This window comes from Strongyloides ratti, scaffold srae_scaffold0000001 (genome assembly GCF_001040885.1).
Source record: "Strongyloides ratti genome assembly S_ratti_ED321, scaffold srae_scaffold0000001".
In the NCBI taxonomy this organism is placed as follows: Eukaryota; Metazoa; Nematoda; class Chromadorea; order Rhabditida; family Strongyloididae; genus Strongyloides; species Strongyloides ratti.
In genome coordinates this window covers 247,207-263,195 of record NW_020171519.1, presented here as the reverse complement: position 1 = coordinate 263,195, position 15,989 = coordinate 247,207, and the positions used below count along the sequence as shown (strand labels likewise).

The following is a 15,989-nucleotide window of genomic DNA, read 5'->3' as shown; positions in this document are numbered from 1 at the left end:
AAAAAAATAAATATTCAAAAAGAATGTTGTAAAAGTTTTTAAAAGTTAAAATTTTTTTTTTTGTTTTATAAATAATAAATAAAGAAAATAATATGTCATATCTTTTTATTATTGATATATTATACTCTTCTTTAATATATACTATCATAAATAACAGTTGTAATAAAAAGTTAAATATTTCCTTTTTAAGACTTTCATCTATTAACAGATGTGTCGTTTTAATTTATAATAAAAATATATAAATTTAATTCATAGCATATGTTTATGATACTCCTTCTCACGGATATTAATTTTTTTTTTTTTATTATTATTTTATAATTTTAAATAAAATGTTTAATATTAATAAATTATTTATTACTTTGTATATATATACTGGTCATGAATATATGTAATAGATATTATTTTTATATTTTAAAACCAGTCATTATAAAGTCTACTGGTCTTGGTATTTCTTTTAAAAATATAATATCTCCTTTCTTTACTATACCAGGAGAATCATTTGATAATTTAAAATATTTTGAATCTATATTAATATATCCTGGAACAAGAAAATCAAAGAATAATGAATTATCTTCAAGTGATTTTATTGTATGAATATTATTAATTCTTGGTTCAAGATGAAGAACATTATTAATTGAAGAATCAGATGTAGATAAAATTGTTTCATCTTCAAATATTACTGGTATATCATCTTCTAATGGTTTATTAACATTATTTAACATATCTGGTGTCATTAAACTATATGAAGTAACTTTTATTGTTCCATTAATAATCTAAAGAAAAATTATTATTAATAATTTTAAAAAAAAATCACTTACTTTCATAAAACCATGCATTCCTTTATGATCATGAAGTGGAAAATCAAGATTTTTTTTTTTAAAACCAAAACAAGAAGATTCTGAAATTGATGAATTTTTAACATTAATATAATACCAATTTTCAAGATTAGGAAAATTTTTGGTAGTTGGTATTGGATTATCTTGAAGTATATCAAAAATAGTAATATCTTTTAATAATGGTATAATATGAGTAAAAAGTCCTTGACTAGAAAGTTTTTCACATTCTTGAAGAATTTTAATTAATTTTTCTGACATTCTTCAACAATATAATAAATAAATACGTTTATCTAGAAAAAAAAAAAAGTTTTATTAATACATGTTTATTGTTTCAAGACCGATGTTGGAAGAAAGTTACTTATTTATATCTAAAATATTTTTTATATATCATAAACATATTAATTTTAAATTAATTTATCTTTAAAAATAAAATTTATTGTAAAGAAATAGTTGAAGAACAATATATGGAATTAAAATAATATTAATCTTAAATAGTAAAAATAAAAAAAATTTATATTTTGATTCAATGATTAATGTTAATCATTTAATGCAATAAATATCTATACATAGTAAAAAAATAAATTAAATATAAAAAAAATTATATTTAATTTAATTAGCATACATAAATTATAACTTTTTGAGTGCAAAAGATTATCTTTAAATAGAAAAGTATTTTAATTATTAATTTTGATTATTTTGTGTACAAAATTCAAACAAAAATAAAATTGATAAATCATTTAGTTTTCTATTAATAACGATTTATAGTATTTTAAAGAAAACATGAATTTTCGACAATGTAATTATACCTTAAATTTAGAATAATTTAATCTAGTAAATTTGATACATTATCATTTAACAGTTTTTTTTATTATTATTAACTTTAATTGTATTGTGTAAAAATATAAAAAAATCAGTTAAAATCAAAAATTTTTTTCTTATATTTTATTTTATGCTTTTAGCATTCTTTTATTATCTGTGGTAATATACTTAAAGTTTAATGCATCAAAAAATTCATGAGATTCATTTTTTTTTGTTGTCCTATTTTTCAAAAAAATTAGAAATAATATTCTTATGAACTTTATTGAAAGAAGATTTTTTTAATATGACAAATAATTATCATTTTATATACTTAGTTTAAACTTTATTTTAATGAGTAATTTAAAATAACAAAATTTTTTTAATTATTAAATTGCATTTACCATTTAAAAAAAATGATAATGAGTTTAATTAAAATATTAAAAAAACAAATTATATAATTAAAAGTTTTTATAGTTTTCTAACCGAATAACTTATTATTACCTGTATTTATTCTCAATTGTTTTATATGGTGTTATTAATAATTTTTTAATTTATTTTTTTAATTCCATAAAGGAATATATAATAGGGGTTTATTAATTTTTATATTTTGTACTTTAATTTTATATGACTATTTTGGAGTTGTACATTGTATGCTTAGTTAGCCATAATTAGATACGCGCCACTAATTGAGTATAAATACTTAGCTAGAAAGTAGTTTTTTTTCAGTCTGACTATTTAACTAAAAATTTAGTGCTGTATACCTAGTGGCCACTAGCGTTTAATTTATCCTAAATATTGTAATTTGGTTAAGATTTAAATAAAAAATTGTAATAATATATCTTTTGGTTTCGGAAAGGTACGCCATACAATTTTATTTAATCTCCTACTCAAAAGAGTATCTTAATTAAAATATTTCTGGTTTCAAAGGAGGTTTGTGCTATCAATCTATGACAACCACCAGAAGCCAAAAGAAACAACTTGATCAAGAAAGAAGAGCTAAAATTAGCAACACTACACGACGCGTTATAAAAGAGACCAAAGGCGATAAAGACCAGGTCGAAAGTATTTCTACAAGAAATCATAGTTCAATAGAAGCTTCAAATTCTAATAAAATGGATGAAAGTAACACATCCCAAGATTGGCAACTTGCAATTAATGAACTGAGAGATGAAATCAAATTCCAAATGGAAGAAATGATGGAAAAATTAACTAAGTTAATATTATCCAACAAAGAAAATAATACTGGGAATTCTAAAAGTGAAATGATCACCAACCCTAGTAAAAATGGAGATACATCCAACCCTACAGACTCAATCTCAATGCAAGTATTACAAGCCATAAATTACAATAATCTCATTGAACCATTTGATGGGACTGATAAAGATGTAAACATTAAATCATGGTTTACAAATTTGGAAAAATATTTTAAATTGAACAACATTCCATATGATAAATATGTAGACCATTTATCCTTAAAACTTAAAAAGGAACCATTAGAAGTTCTGTTATCTAGTGATGCTGAATATACAAAGATTAAAGAAGAATTAATTCTTTTGTATGATACAAATAAGTCAATAATATCAGCTGAAAGAGAACTTGATGCCTTAACAAAACCTATTGATAAAATTCAAGAATTAGAGAAAAGAGCTAATAAGATAAAGGAACTCTCCAGAACCATTTATCAAGGCAGACCAACAGAAGAAAGGCTCAAAGCTCAATCAAAAAAATTATGGTCATTACTAAAGCCTGGAATAAGAAAACTTATCAAATTACCAACAAAATATGATGATTTTGATTGGGAACTATTCATACTTGAGATCAAGCAAACATTTGAAATTGAAATGGCTGAAACTAGAGAAAGAAAAAGTAAATCGAGAAAGAATGAGGATAACCAGCATAGAGAAAAGAAATGTAAAAATATCGGATGCAAGTATCCATATAACCATGAAACTGAGAAATGCAGAATGCCTAAGCCTAAGAGCAAAGGAAGTGAAGTAGAAGAAAAGAATAATCTAATTGATACTGAAGATAAGGATATCGACTTACTTCACATAAAAGGAGAAATATCAAACATACCGGTAGTTATTGCTATAGATTCTGGTTCCACATTTACTTCAATCAGTAAACATTTGCAAGATCTTTTAAGAATGGGAAATAAGATTGGTTCTGAAACGAAAATAAAACTAATTGATGGTATTACAACAATAAAAAGAGCAAAAGGCAAAAGGACTCTAAAAATGGGAGATAAATTAATAACTCTTAAAGATCCGATGATATTCAATACAAGTAAACACAATTTTGACATACTCTTGGGAAGAGATATTTTGAAGAAATATGGTGCCATTATAGACCATAGACTTGAAACCATAAGATGGACTGAAAATACACCTGAGCAACATTTAAACTTCCTAATAACACCAAGCAATTCTAAAGAACAAGAATATGACAGGATAACTTTTTCAGATTTGGAAGTTAGAAATTATGGGTTAAGTAAAGAATTAGTTGACAATCATATTGAAACTAATTTTCATATGAGAAAGGAAAGTATTCATGATTCAATGAAACAACTTGAACTTGATGAATATATTTCAAAAGCTGACTCTGAACTCAGAAAAAATTATTCTTCAGTATTCATATGCAATGATGCTCAGATAATTCCTACTTTAGTGGCAGAAAAACAGAATTTTAACTTCACAAAAGAAGAGAAATCTGTTAAAACCTATGGACTATCTTATCATAATCAGAAAATAGCACTACAATTGGCCAAGATATGGGAACAAGCAGGAATAATCCAAGAAGGAGAACCTGACAATGGAATAACGCACCCAGTAATAATTATAGACAAAATGAGAGGTGAAGAAATTAAAGATAATATGGATATCACCAGCAGATACAGACTTGTATGTGACTTCAGAAATATTAATAAGTTTACAGTTAAACATTCTGAAATTGCCATGAACATAACTAACAGCATACTTATAAATAGACCATTTGTATTTTGTTCCAAGTTGGATTTTAAAACAGCATATGGACAGATAAAATTACATCCTTCTAATACAAAATCCTTTAATATTACTATTGGTCATAAAAAATTTAATTATTTAACACTTCCACAAGGAGCAAAAAATAGTTCCACCCTATTTAAGATAGTTATGATGAATGTGTTCAAAGATTTATTTGAAGAACAAAAAGTTCAATGGTATCATGATGACATGTTAATAATGACTCATGCAGATCCTGAAATTCCTCTAACATTGGAAATTGAAAAAGAGAAAGCTTTAGAACATTTCAAGCTTCTTAAGATTGTTCTACAAAGAATGAAAAATAATAATATAAAAGTATCACAACTAAAATCACAATTATTTCAAAAATCAGTTAATTACTTGGGATTTACCTTAACAAGAACAGGATGGCATCCTTCTATCCAATCTGTAAATCGAATCTTAAATAGAGGAAGACCTGATTCCAAAGAAAGTCTAAGAAGATTCCTATATGCCAGTAATTATTTTTCTTGTTGTATTCCAAATTTTAGTACAACTGCAGCATGTTTGTATGAATTAGTGAATCAAAAAACAAAAACAGCATTCCAATTATTGCCACATCATCAAAAGGCATATAATCATATTGTCCAATCATTATGCAACATTAATAATAAACTTTATTTTGGAAACCCAAATAAAGATTATATTATCAGAGTTGATGCTTCAAATACAGGTATTGGAGGCTCTATTTCACAAATCATTCACAATATTGAAACAAACACAACACAAGAATACCCTTTAGGATTCATAAGTTTTCGATTACCTAAAATAACTAGAAGGAGATCTAGTACTTACCTTGAGCTTAAAGGAATAGCAGCAATACTTGAATACTATAAGTTTCTTCTTGAAAATGTTCCTGGAAAGATAAGAATATACACTGATCACCGTCCACTCCAAAAATTGAGAGATACAGCAACATTATCCAAACATGTAGAACTTCTATCACATATAGATAAATTCAATTGTGAATTTATATATGAACCTGGAAAAAATCATGTTTTACCAGACTGGTTGAGTAGAATGGATAATAATGAATCATTGGAGGATGATGAAACAAAAGGATATGATGACTCAGAACAAAACTTTGAAACACTTACTTGTTTATTTCAAAAAAGAAAAAGAGGTCGTCCAAGAAAGCAAATTAACGAGAATGAAACACATCAAGACACAGTTGAAACCACAGACAATTTTTTAACTAAAATATTCACACAAAATGTCCCATTCTCAAGAGAGGAACTGATAGAGGAACAGAGTAAAGATTACAATTGCAAACAGGCAAAGGAGAGGGGCTACTTCATGAATTATGAAGTCAGAACCAATGAAAATAACATATTACAAGTGCGTTATCCGAAATCTGAAGAAGAAAGGGATAATGTAGAGAAAACTTGGAGAACCTTGATCCCCCTAAACATGGCCGAAAAAGTAATTAAGATGTACCATGAATTTGGTCATTTTGCATTCTTAAAAACATTAGCTTCAATAAATTCAAGTTGTTACATACCACAACCAGGAAAAATTATAAAGAAAATTTTGAAGTGCTGCGAAACGTGTAATTTAAGAAACCCGGGACAACACTCCCAGCCCAGTCACAAAACCATAGAACTGTCACATCTCCCATTCGAAAACCTCTCCATTGACATAATAATACCTAAAACTGTGGACAAAAACTGCAGCCATAGGTATATTTTAGTAGCTGTAGACGAGTGCACTAAATTCGTCTGGATAATCCCTCTCCATTCTAAATCCAGTAATGAAATAAACGAAAAACTTATCAAATATATTTATACAAAAGGAGGGATTCCTAAGAAACTAAGAACTGACGGAGACGGCCAGTTCAGAAGCCAAGATTTTATTGAGATGGGGAAGCAACTTGGAATAAAGGAAATCGAACTATCAACAGCCTATGATTCTAATTCCAATTCTCTCATAGAGAACAGGATAAAAACTACAAACAAAATACTTTATACACTCATGGAAAAATACCCAAACATCAGCTATTGTAAATTATTAGATTTAGTTGCTTATTATCAAAACAACTCGGCAATCATTGGTATGAATATGACACCTACTGAAATGCTTTTTGGAGTAAAACCAAGAACTATCTTATCAGATGTAATTGATAGTGAAAGTACATCAAAATTCATTGACAGAAATAATGACATAAATGAAATATTGAATTCATTTGCTTTAATTAGAAGAATTGCTAACGATGAACAAGAAAAGTTAAGAATGATGATCAATGAAAGAAAACCAGAAAAGAAGACAAATTTCGAAGTAGGAGAAAAATTTTACCTTAAACAGCCGAGGAAACATAAATTTGATAAGAACTATTCAGTGCATGAAGTATGGAAAGACTTAAGAACAAAAGTCTTGTATAAAAACAAAGAGGATGGTAAAGTATATGCAGCAAGTAAAGCAAAAATCAAGAAAGTATGAATAATTCTCGATCTCAAAAAGGGAGGAGGAATATATAATAGGGGTTTATTAATTTTTATATTTTGTACTTTAATTTTATATGACTATTTTGGAGTTGTACATTGTATGCTTAGTTAGCCATAATTAGATACGCGCCACTAATTGAGTATAAATACTTAGCTAGAAAGTAGTTTTTTTTCAGTCTGACTATTTAACTAAAAATTTAGTGCTGTATACCTAGTGGCCACTAGCGTTTAATTTATCCTAAATATTGTAATTTGGTTAAGATTTAAATAAAAAATTGTAATAATATATCTTTTGGTTTCGGAAAGGTACGCCATACAATTTTATTTAATCTCCTACTCAAAAGAGTATCTTAATTAAAATATTTCTATAATAAAAAAAATTTTTTTTTGTTTAAACTAAAAGTACAATATTTTAATAATATTATTTATTATTACAAACTTTATTTTCTTGAAAATTTTTATATATTCTATTGTTTATCTTATTAAATAATAATTATGCTTATAGAAATTTTTGTAATAAAATATACCTAAAATTTTATACATAAAATAGTTATTATTTTAAAATACGGAAAAAAAATATATCATTGATTATAATTATTTAAAACAAAAGATATCATATCCCGATTTAAAGAGAATAATAGAAAAACAACAATAATTTATTTTAACTTTTTTGTAGTGATCTATTAAATATAAAATTTATAAAAAAAAAATATACTAAAATACTTTAAATCTAATTATTTTTATAAAAATTTCAATTAGAAATTATAATAAAATAAAAATTAATAAATAACTATATTTTATTAATGAATTCAACACTATATATGTATATATTAGTAAGATTTTAAATTTTGATATTATTTAAAACATTAGTACAATAAATAAAGTAATAATTAATTAACTTCTTTGAATTTTGTAATAATCTACGTTAAAGTATTTAATAATAATATATTTATATATTATAAAATAAGTACATTTTTGGAATTTTTATATATATAAGAATTTTAAAACATTTACATTAATTTTTAATATATCTTCAAATAATAATCACATATTAAAAATATTTTTAAATATCTATTATTTAAACTCCACCTATTATAACTATTTAGTATTAAAAAAAAACTTTTAATAAAATATTACTTAAATTTAAATATAAATTGAAAAAATTAATTTTTATGTTTATAAAACAAACAATATTTAAAAGTATATAATTTATTTTATAAAATTTTTATTTCTTTAATTATTATTTTAGTAAATATATAAAAAATATTTGTATTATTTGTACTAGTGTTATTTAATTTTCCAAAAATGTTAATTCCGGTAGTTGATTTAATTTTTTTATTTATCCAAATTTTTTGTTATATTTTATATATTATGTTAGCTATATGCTTTACTATAAAGATAATAAAAGAAAAGGAATGTGATTATGATACTACAACATTTTTATATCATTTTATTGTTAATGCCATTTTTGATGTCATTCAAGCATTTAGTATACTTGTATTTCAAAAATTTTTACATTGGGATATATTAATATCGTTATATTTAACTAATAAATGGATAACTAAATTATATGCTCCAATATTATATATGTCTATTCTTGGATCTGTTCTTGGATGTTTAATTACTGTAATTAATAGATATTGTGCTTTATGCCATATAGTATTTTTTAAACAAATGTGGACAAAAAGTTTATGTTTTAAACTTATATTTTTACAAATATTATTACCAATATTATTATTTTCATTTAATCTTTTTTATGATGTCAATGTTATATATGTTTCATATTTTAACTTTTATACATTTACTATTATGAATAATATAGCAAGTGTAATGAATAATGTTATTTTATCAACAATTACTTTTATTGCTACTGTTATAACAATTGTACTTAATATTATTATTCTTAGAAAATATTCAGAAATAATGATCAATACAAACGCAAAAGAACGTTCTAAAAGATTTTTAATGTTAATATATATGGGTGTAACAACATTATGTTTATTAGCATTGTCAATTGAACAATTTGTTAGATTATATTTTGGTATTGTAGATGATAAGATTGGTATATATTATCTAACATTTGTTCTTTATTGGATAATACCAATATTTACCATTGTTCAACCGGTTATAACATTAATAATGTCAAAACAACTAAGGAAATATTTTTTATGTTTTTATTTTAATCCATTTTTACCACAAAAATATAAGCTAAAAAAAAGTTTTACCACAAAGACAACTGTATCGGCAATTAAGAAAACAACAATTCATATTTAAGCAAAAATAATATTATAATTTTTTTTTTAATTTTCACTTTAATCATAATATTTTCTCAAAAGAAAAGTTATTTTTTTTATATTAATATTAATTAATATTATTATAATTATAACTTGTTGTTTTAGGGATTATATAAAGATAATTTTATTTCTAGATAAATTACAATTAAAAAGATAATAATTATAAAAAGTTAAATATTTTAATAAATTTAAAAAAGAAGATTAAAAATTGTACTATAATGATTTAAATTTAAAAAAGTTACAAAAAAATACTTTATATATATATTTTTTTCTTTAATTGATAAAATTCAATTTATCTTACAAATTTAAATAAAATTTAACAATTGATAAAAAAATATTAATGAGGAATAAAAATTAATCTTCTATCTATAAAATTTTGTTATAAAAATATTTTGTATGTTTTTGCAAGTAAAAAACTCAATATCAATTTTTTTTCACAATCAATTTAATAATATAGTTAAATATATATTTAGTATAATAATAATTATACTTTTTATTTTGTCAATACATATAGTAAATTAGAATAATACAAAGAAATAAAAATGTATCAATATTTTAATATTATAATTCAAAATATAAAATATTTTTATAACTAATTATTTATCAAAACTTTCTTCTTCTTTTCATATACATAATTTCTGTAAAATTATAATATATGATAAAAGTTACCATATACAATAATTAAAAAATTTTTTAACCCCTATTTGAAATTCATATTCAAAAAAGATACTCCTTGTTGAGATTCAGATAGATAGTAAGAAAATCATTACTTTCCATTCAAAACATAATATTATAAATTTTACTTATTAATGGGCCTATTTAATTTTATAAAACTTTTTAAATATTACTAGTAAAATATTTATTTGGTAACTTTTTTATTAATTATTAAAAATTAATCTTTCATATTTATACCTATTTTAAGAGTTGCTTTTGTCTGATTATTATATTTATTTTAATAACATTCATCAAACAGGCTTTTTTACAATATGACCTTAGCTTTGTTTTACTTTTAAAATATCTTATAATTTATAATGTTTTATATAAAGTATATAGAAGATACTGGTAACAATGTATTTGATGCTTATTTAAATTTTCTTTTATATATTTGTTGTATCAGTTTTATTGGGTTTGTCATCGAAATTTTTTTAAATCTTTCATGTATTATAAATCTACTATTCATTTTTCTTAATTATAGATAGTGTACATTCTAACCATATTCTAAATGATGGGACAGTCACCTTCCAGAAATGAGTCTAGAAATAATGAATCATTAATTGAGGGAGATACTGAAGAAGGAGATACTTTTGGTATGTATATATTTATATTACAAATTTTAATCTTTTTTTTTTCTTAGATTTTATCATTGAAGCAAATGACTCAGTTACAACACCTCGTTCTTCTGATATAGAAGAAAGATCAGAATTTGGTTTAGCTACACCAATACATAGTTCGTTAGCTTATAGATTGAGTATGAATAGGATTCAACGTAATCTATTTCAATTTACTAGGCGATCACCATCTTATAGACCTTCATTGGAAACAATTCAACAATTACCAAAACGTCATCAAATTATAGGGGCAAATGAGGTAAGTTATTCAATAGAAATTTTTTTTTCTTTAAAATTTTCTATTGTTATGTTTTTTTGTTTAGAAACATTTTGAATTTTTTGATGCTGATATAGGGTGTCCTGACAAATTTACAATTATTATGAAAGCTGGTCCTCCAGACAAAAAGGTAATGGAAGAACATGCATGGAATCCAAATGATCGTTCTTTGAATATATTTGTAAAAGAGGATGATCCTTTAACATTGCACAGGAATCCAGTGGCTCAAAGTACAGATTGTATTCGTGGTAAAGTTGGGTATAAGAAAGGTTTCCATGTTTGGAAGATTACTTGGCCATTAAGACAACGAGGTACACATGCTGTTATTGGTGTTGCTACTAAAAATGCTCGTCTTCATTCTGTTGGATATACTTCATTAATAGGATCAACTATTGACTCATATGGTTGGGATATTGTTCGTTTGAAGTGCAGTAATGATGCCAGGAATAAGGTTAATTGGGATTATCCAAATGACAGTTGGAGTAAGTACATAAATGTTGGAGATTCATTTTCAGTTCCTGAATCAATTTACTGCATTCTTGATATGGATGAAGGATATATGGCATTTGCAACAGATGAAGAATATCTAGGAGTGGCATTTAGGGGACTTAGAGGGAAGGAGCTATTTCCTATTGTCAGTGCTGTTTGGGGTCATTGTGAGATTACTATTAAATACATGGGTGGCATTCCACGTATGTTTAAAACTGATAAATAAAAGTTAGATAAATTTTTTTTTAGCTGATGCACCGTCATTATTATCTACATGTCGAAGGACAATTCGTAGTCATCTTGGAAGGAAACATCTTCACAAAATACTTGATCTTAATTTACCTAATAGTTGTATTGAATATCTACTATATAAATAAATCCTAGATTTAGGATTTAATTTTAATATTCATTAACCATTTAAATTTTAAATTTATTACTTTTAAATTGCAAATGCAATTACATTTAAATTGTATAGTCAGACAATTCCTCAATATTTCTCATTTACCACATTATAATCTTGAAAATAAATGTTTTTTTTCAACAATAATGAGTTTTTTTATTGTATTCACACCGATTATATTATTTTATAGAAAATATTTTTAAATAAAAGTAATTTATGTAATTCTTGACATTATATTTAAAGAAAATTCTTATGAATTAATACGATGATATTTTTTTTTATTTTGAAAGATATTTAACACATAAAGTTTTTGCAATTATAAATACAGTAAGTATCCATGATACAACTTTTGAATTATTTAAATTGTTTTTACTGCATCTTTTATTAAGTGATCGATATATTTATTTTAAAAACTTTTTTAACGTTCATGCGCTTAAAAATAATATACGAATCACTAAAAAAAACATTTTGTCTTCGGTAATTTGTTGTACATTTATAATTATCAATAAGTATTATATTTTATCTTTTATTGTATTATATTTATAAAACATTATTTTTTCTTATCATTTAATTATAGATATTTGTGTTTTTATAATAAAAATTAAACAAATATTTAAATTAAACAATTTTATTTTATCAATTATTATTGTAGTTCTTAATTAAAAAAAATTTTTTTAATTTAGTGATAATGGTATTTGTTTAAATATTAAAGCAAGGAAAAAAAATTAATGATATATTATTTACTAAGCAATTTACTTGACTTGGTTTTTGTAATATGTTGGTTTTAGTCATAAACTTTTATTGGATATCGTTACTATTATATTGAATATTATATTCATTGAATTATATTTAATTTATCAAAATACTTATCATATCGAAATATAAAAAGATTTATTTTAAAAACTATAAACATTTAAACTTTGATTCAATTAATGAAAATAATTTTGGTATAAAAATAATATATCTTGTACTTACTATTTTTTAAATAAATTTGAATATTATATAATTTTTTTAATGCAATAAATTGGGTATTATTTTTAATTAAATTTATATGTTATAGCCATTTTGCTAAACTATATTTAATTGATAAAAAAGTAAAAAAAAGTTTTAGAAAAAATGTTTTTACATAAATAACCAAAATTATCATATGAATAAATAAAAATAAAATTTTAAAATCATTTACTTTTTTTAATTATTTATTTAATATGTTACATTAAAATTTATAAAAATCATTATTGTATTTTTAAAAAAATATATACGTATATAAAATATTCGAGTTTTCAAAAAAAATTCTAATACATACGTTGATCTAAAATTAAGCCATTGTTAATTATGTCCAAAATTCATCCCGTTTGAAAAGGTTATTGAATGACTATGTTGGCATATTCAAATTCCAAAAAAAGTTGTTTTTTTTTATCACATTTTTAGAGGTAAAATCAAAAATCTAGAAAATTTTCAGCCGATTTTTATATCTCTGAAAATAATAATGCTATAGCTATAATAATTTATATTCTAAACCTAAATTTGAATAGATATCGAATGAAACAAGTCCCATTTTCATAGGACAAGTATTTACTGAGATACTGAAAAGTCGGAAACAATGAATATTTTAGAAAAATTTTTGCTCTTAGTCATATCTCACTTCAAAATCATGATAAATGCAATCAGATTTCTGCAATCGTTTTCAAATAAGTTTTCAATAGGGGTCTACCTTCAAAACTATTTTATATCTTAAACCACTTTCGAGATATAAAAAAATGGTGACAATAGATTACGCGCGAAAAAGTACCAAGTAAAATATTGCAAGAACGGTTGAAAATTTTAAAATCTTTTCAACGTAGGGTATATCTCAAATTGTAAAAGAAGCTCAGCGCATCTGGTTTCATGGTTCTGTGACTTCATAAACTTAAGTTATCGATAGATTATTAAAACTTTTTTTCAAACACATTTTTTATCATATCTTCATTTTTAAAAATCTTATAAAGATGTGAATAGGCTAAATGAATTTCTCGTAAAAAATTGATTTAGAAACAATTGTTTATTTGTAAAATATCTTATTGTATCATAGAAGTCAAAATTTAAATAAAAATATTCCCCAATTTTGCCCTCAACTTTGAATCCTTATAACTCCTTAAGTTTCAGTTTTCAAATATTGTTGATTATATTCAAAATTCACCCCATTTCAAGGGCTATCGAATGACTATAGTTGCATATTCAAATTCCAAAAAAAGGTTGTTTTTTTTGGTCACATTTTTAGTGATAAAGTCGGAAATCTAGAATATTTTCAGCCACTTTCTGAATCTCTGAAAATAATGATGCCATAGTTCTAGAAATTATGAATCTAGACTTACTTTTGAATAGAAATCGAATGAAAGTAGTCTCATCTTCATAGGATAAATATTTTCTTAGATACTGAAAAGTCGGGAACAATGAATATTTTAGAAAAATTTCCGCCTTTGGTCATATCTCGCTTAAAAATAAAAATAATAACAATCAGATTTCTGCAATCGTCTTCTAATGAGTTTTTAAGTGGGGTCTACCTTCAAAATTTTTTTATATCTTTTAGTACTTGCGAGATATAAAAAAATGGTGACAATGGATTACGCGCGAAAAAGTGCCAAGCATAATATTTCAAGAACCATTAAAAATATAAAAATGTTTTCAACGTAGAGTATAGCTCAAATTACGAAGGAAGCCTAGCGCATCAAGTTTCATGATTCTGTGACCTCATTAACTTGAGTTATCAATAGATCTTTAAAATTTTTTTTTAAACAAACTTCTTATCATATCTTCATTTTTGGAAGTCCTATAAAGATGTGAATAAGCTTAATGAATTTCTCGTAAAAAAATGATCTAGAATCAACTGTTTATTTTTTACATTTACAATATTATCATGGAAATCGAGATTTAAAAAAAATATTCCCCAATTTCGCTCTTCAACTTTGAATCCTTATAACTCCTGAAGTTTCAATTTTAACATATTGTTGATTATATTCAAAATTCATCCCGTTTGAAGGGCTATCGAATGACTATAGTGGCATATTCAAATTCAAAAAAAAGTTGTTTATTTTTGGTCACAATTTTAGAGGTAAAGTCGGAAATTTAGAATATTTTTAGCCAATTTCTGAATCTTTGAAAATAATAATGTCATAGCTGTAAAAATTAATATTCTAGATCTACTTTTAAATAGAAATCGAATGAAGCTAGTCCCATCTTCACAGGATAATTATTTGCTGAGATACTGGAAAGTCGGAAACAATGAATATTTTAGAAAAATTTCCGCCTTTGGTCATATCTCGCTTCAAAATGAGGATAAATACAAGCAGATGTCTGCAATCGTCTTCAAATGAGTTTTCAAATGAGGTCTACCTTTAAAATTTTTTTATATCTTTAACCACTTTCGAGATATAAAAAAATGGTGACAATGGATTACGCGCGAAAAAGTACCAAGTTTCATATCTCAAGAACGGTTGAAAATTTTAAAATCTTTTCAACGTAGGGTATACCTTAAATTACAAAAGAAGCACAGCGCATCAAGTTTCATAGTTCTGTGACTTCATTAACTTGAGTTATGACTAGATTCTCAAAACTTTTTTTTGAACAACTTTTTTATCATTACTTCATTTTTATAAGTCCTATAAAGATAAGAATAGGCTTGATGAATTTCTCATAAAAAATTGATCTAGTAAAAAGTATTTATTTTTCAAATTTACAATATTATCATAGAAATCAAAATTTATAAAAAAATATTCCACAATTTCGCCCCTTAACTTTGAATCCTTATAACTCCTGAAGTTTCAATTTTCGAATATTGTTGATTATATTCAAAATTCATCCCATTTCAAGAGCTATCGAATGAATATAGTAACATATTTATTTTCCAAAAAAAGTTGCTTTTCTTTGTTCTTATTTTTAGAGGTAAAATGGGAAATCTAGAAAATTTTCAGCCAATTTTTATATCTCTGAAAGTATTTATGTTTTAGCTCTGAAAATTAATATTCTAGATCTACTTTTGAATAGAAATCGAATGAAACTAGTCCCATCCTCATAGCATAAGTATTTCCTGAGATACTGAAAAATCGGGA

General features: G+C 24.0%; 4 protein-coding genes across 4 annotated transcripts; 3 read left to right on the top strand and 1 right to left on the bottom strand.

Moving 5' to 3' along the window:
- Positions 1-404: 404 nt before the first annotated feature.
- On the bottom strand, positions 405-1,094 carry SRAE_0000009700 (RmlC-like cupin domain and Cysteamine dioxygenase family and RmlC-like jelly roll fold domain-containing protein; the record flags this gene model as incomplete). Its single annotated transcript, XM_024645942.1, has 2 exons — positions 405-773; positions 819-1,094. The coding sequence occupies 2 exons, from the start codon at positions 1,092-1,094 to the stop codon at positions 405-407; spliced, it is 645 nt and encodes a 214-aa protein (XP_024500174.1).
- A 1,487-nt stretch (positions 1,095-2,581) lies between these two features.
- Positions 2,582-7,111, top strand: SRAE_0000009600 (Reverse transcriptase domain and Integrase,catalytic core domain and Ribonuclease H-like domain and Aspartic peptidase domain-containing protein; the record flags this gene model as incomplete). The annotated part of the gene is made up of 1 exon (XM_024645940.1): positions 2,582-7,111. The coding sequence occupies one exon, from the start codon at positions 2,582-2,584 to the stop codon at positions 7,109-7,111; it is 4,530 nt and encodes a 1,509-aa protein (XP_024500173.1).
- Positions 7,112-8,703: 1,592 nt separating this feature from the next.
- On the top strand, positions 8,704-9,390 carry SRAE_0000009500 (7TM GPCR, serpentine receptor class g (Srg) family and GPCR, rhodopsin-like, 7TM domain-containing protein; the record flags this gene model as incomplete). Its single annotated transcript, XM_024645939.1, has 1 exon — positions 8,704-9,390. The coding sequence occupies one exon, from the start codon at positions 8,704-8,706 to the stop codon at positions 9,388-9,390; it is 687 nt and encodes a 228-aa protein (XP_024500172.1).
- A 1,242-nt stretch (positions 9,391-10,632) lies between these two features.
- SRAE_0000009400 (SOCS protein, C-terminal domain and B30.2/SPRY domain and SPla/RYanodine receptor SPRY domain and Concanavalin A-like lectin/glucanases superfamily domain and SPla/RYanodine receptor subgroup domain-containing protein) lies at positions 10,633-11,881 on the top strand (the record flags this gene model as incomplete). The annotated part of the gene is made up of 4 exons (XM_024645938.1): positions 10,633-10,717; positions 10,765-10,997; positions 11,062-11,707; positions 11,754-11,881. 4 exons carry the CDS (start codon positions 10,633-10,635, stop codon positions 11,879-11,881), a joined length of 1,092 nt encoding a protein of 363 aa, XP_024500171.1.
- Positions 11,882-15,989: the final 4,108 nt, after the last annotated feature.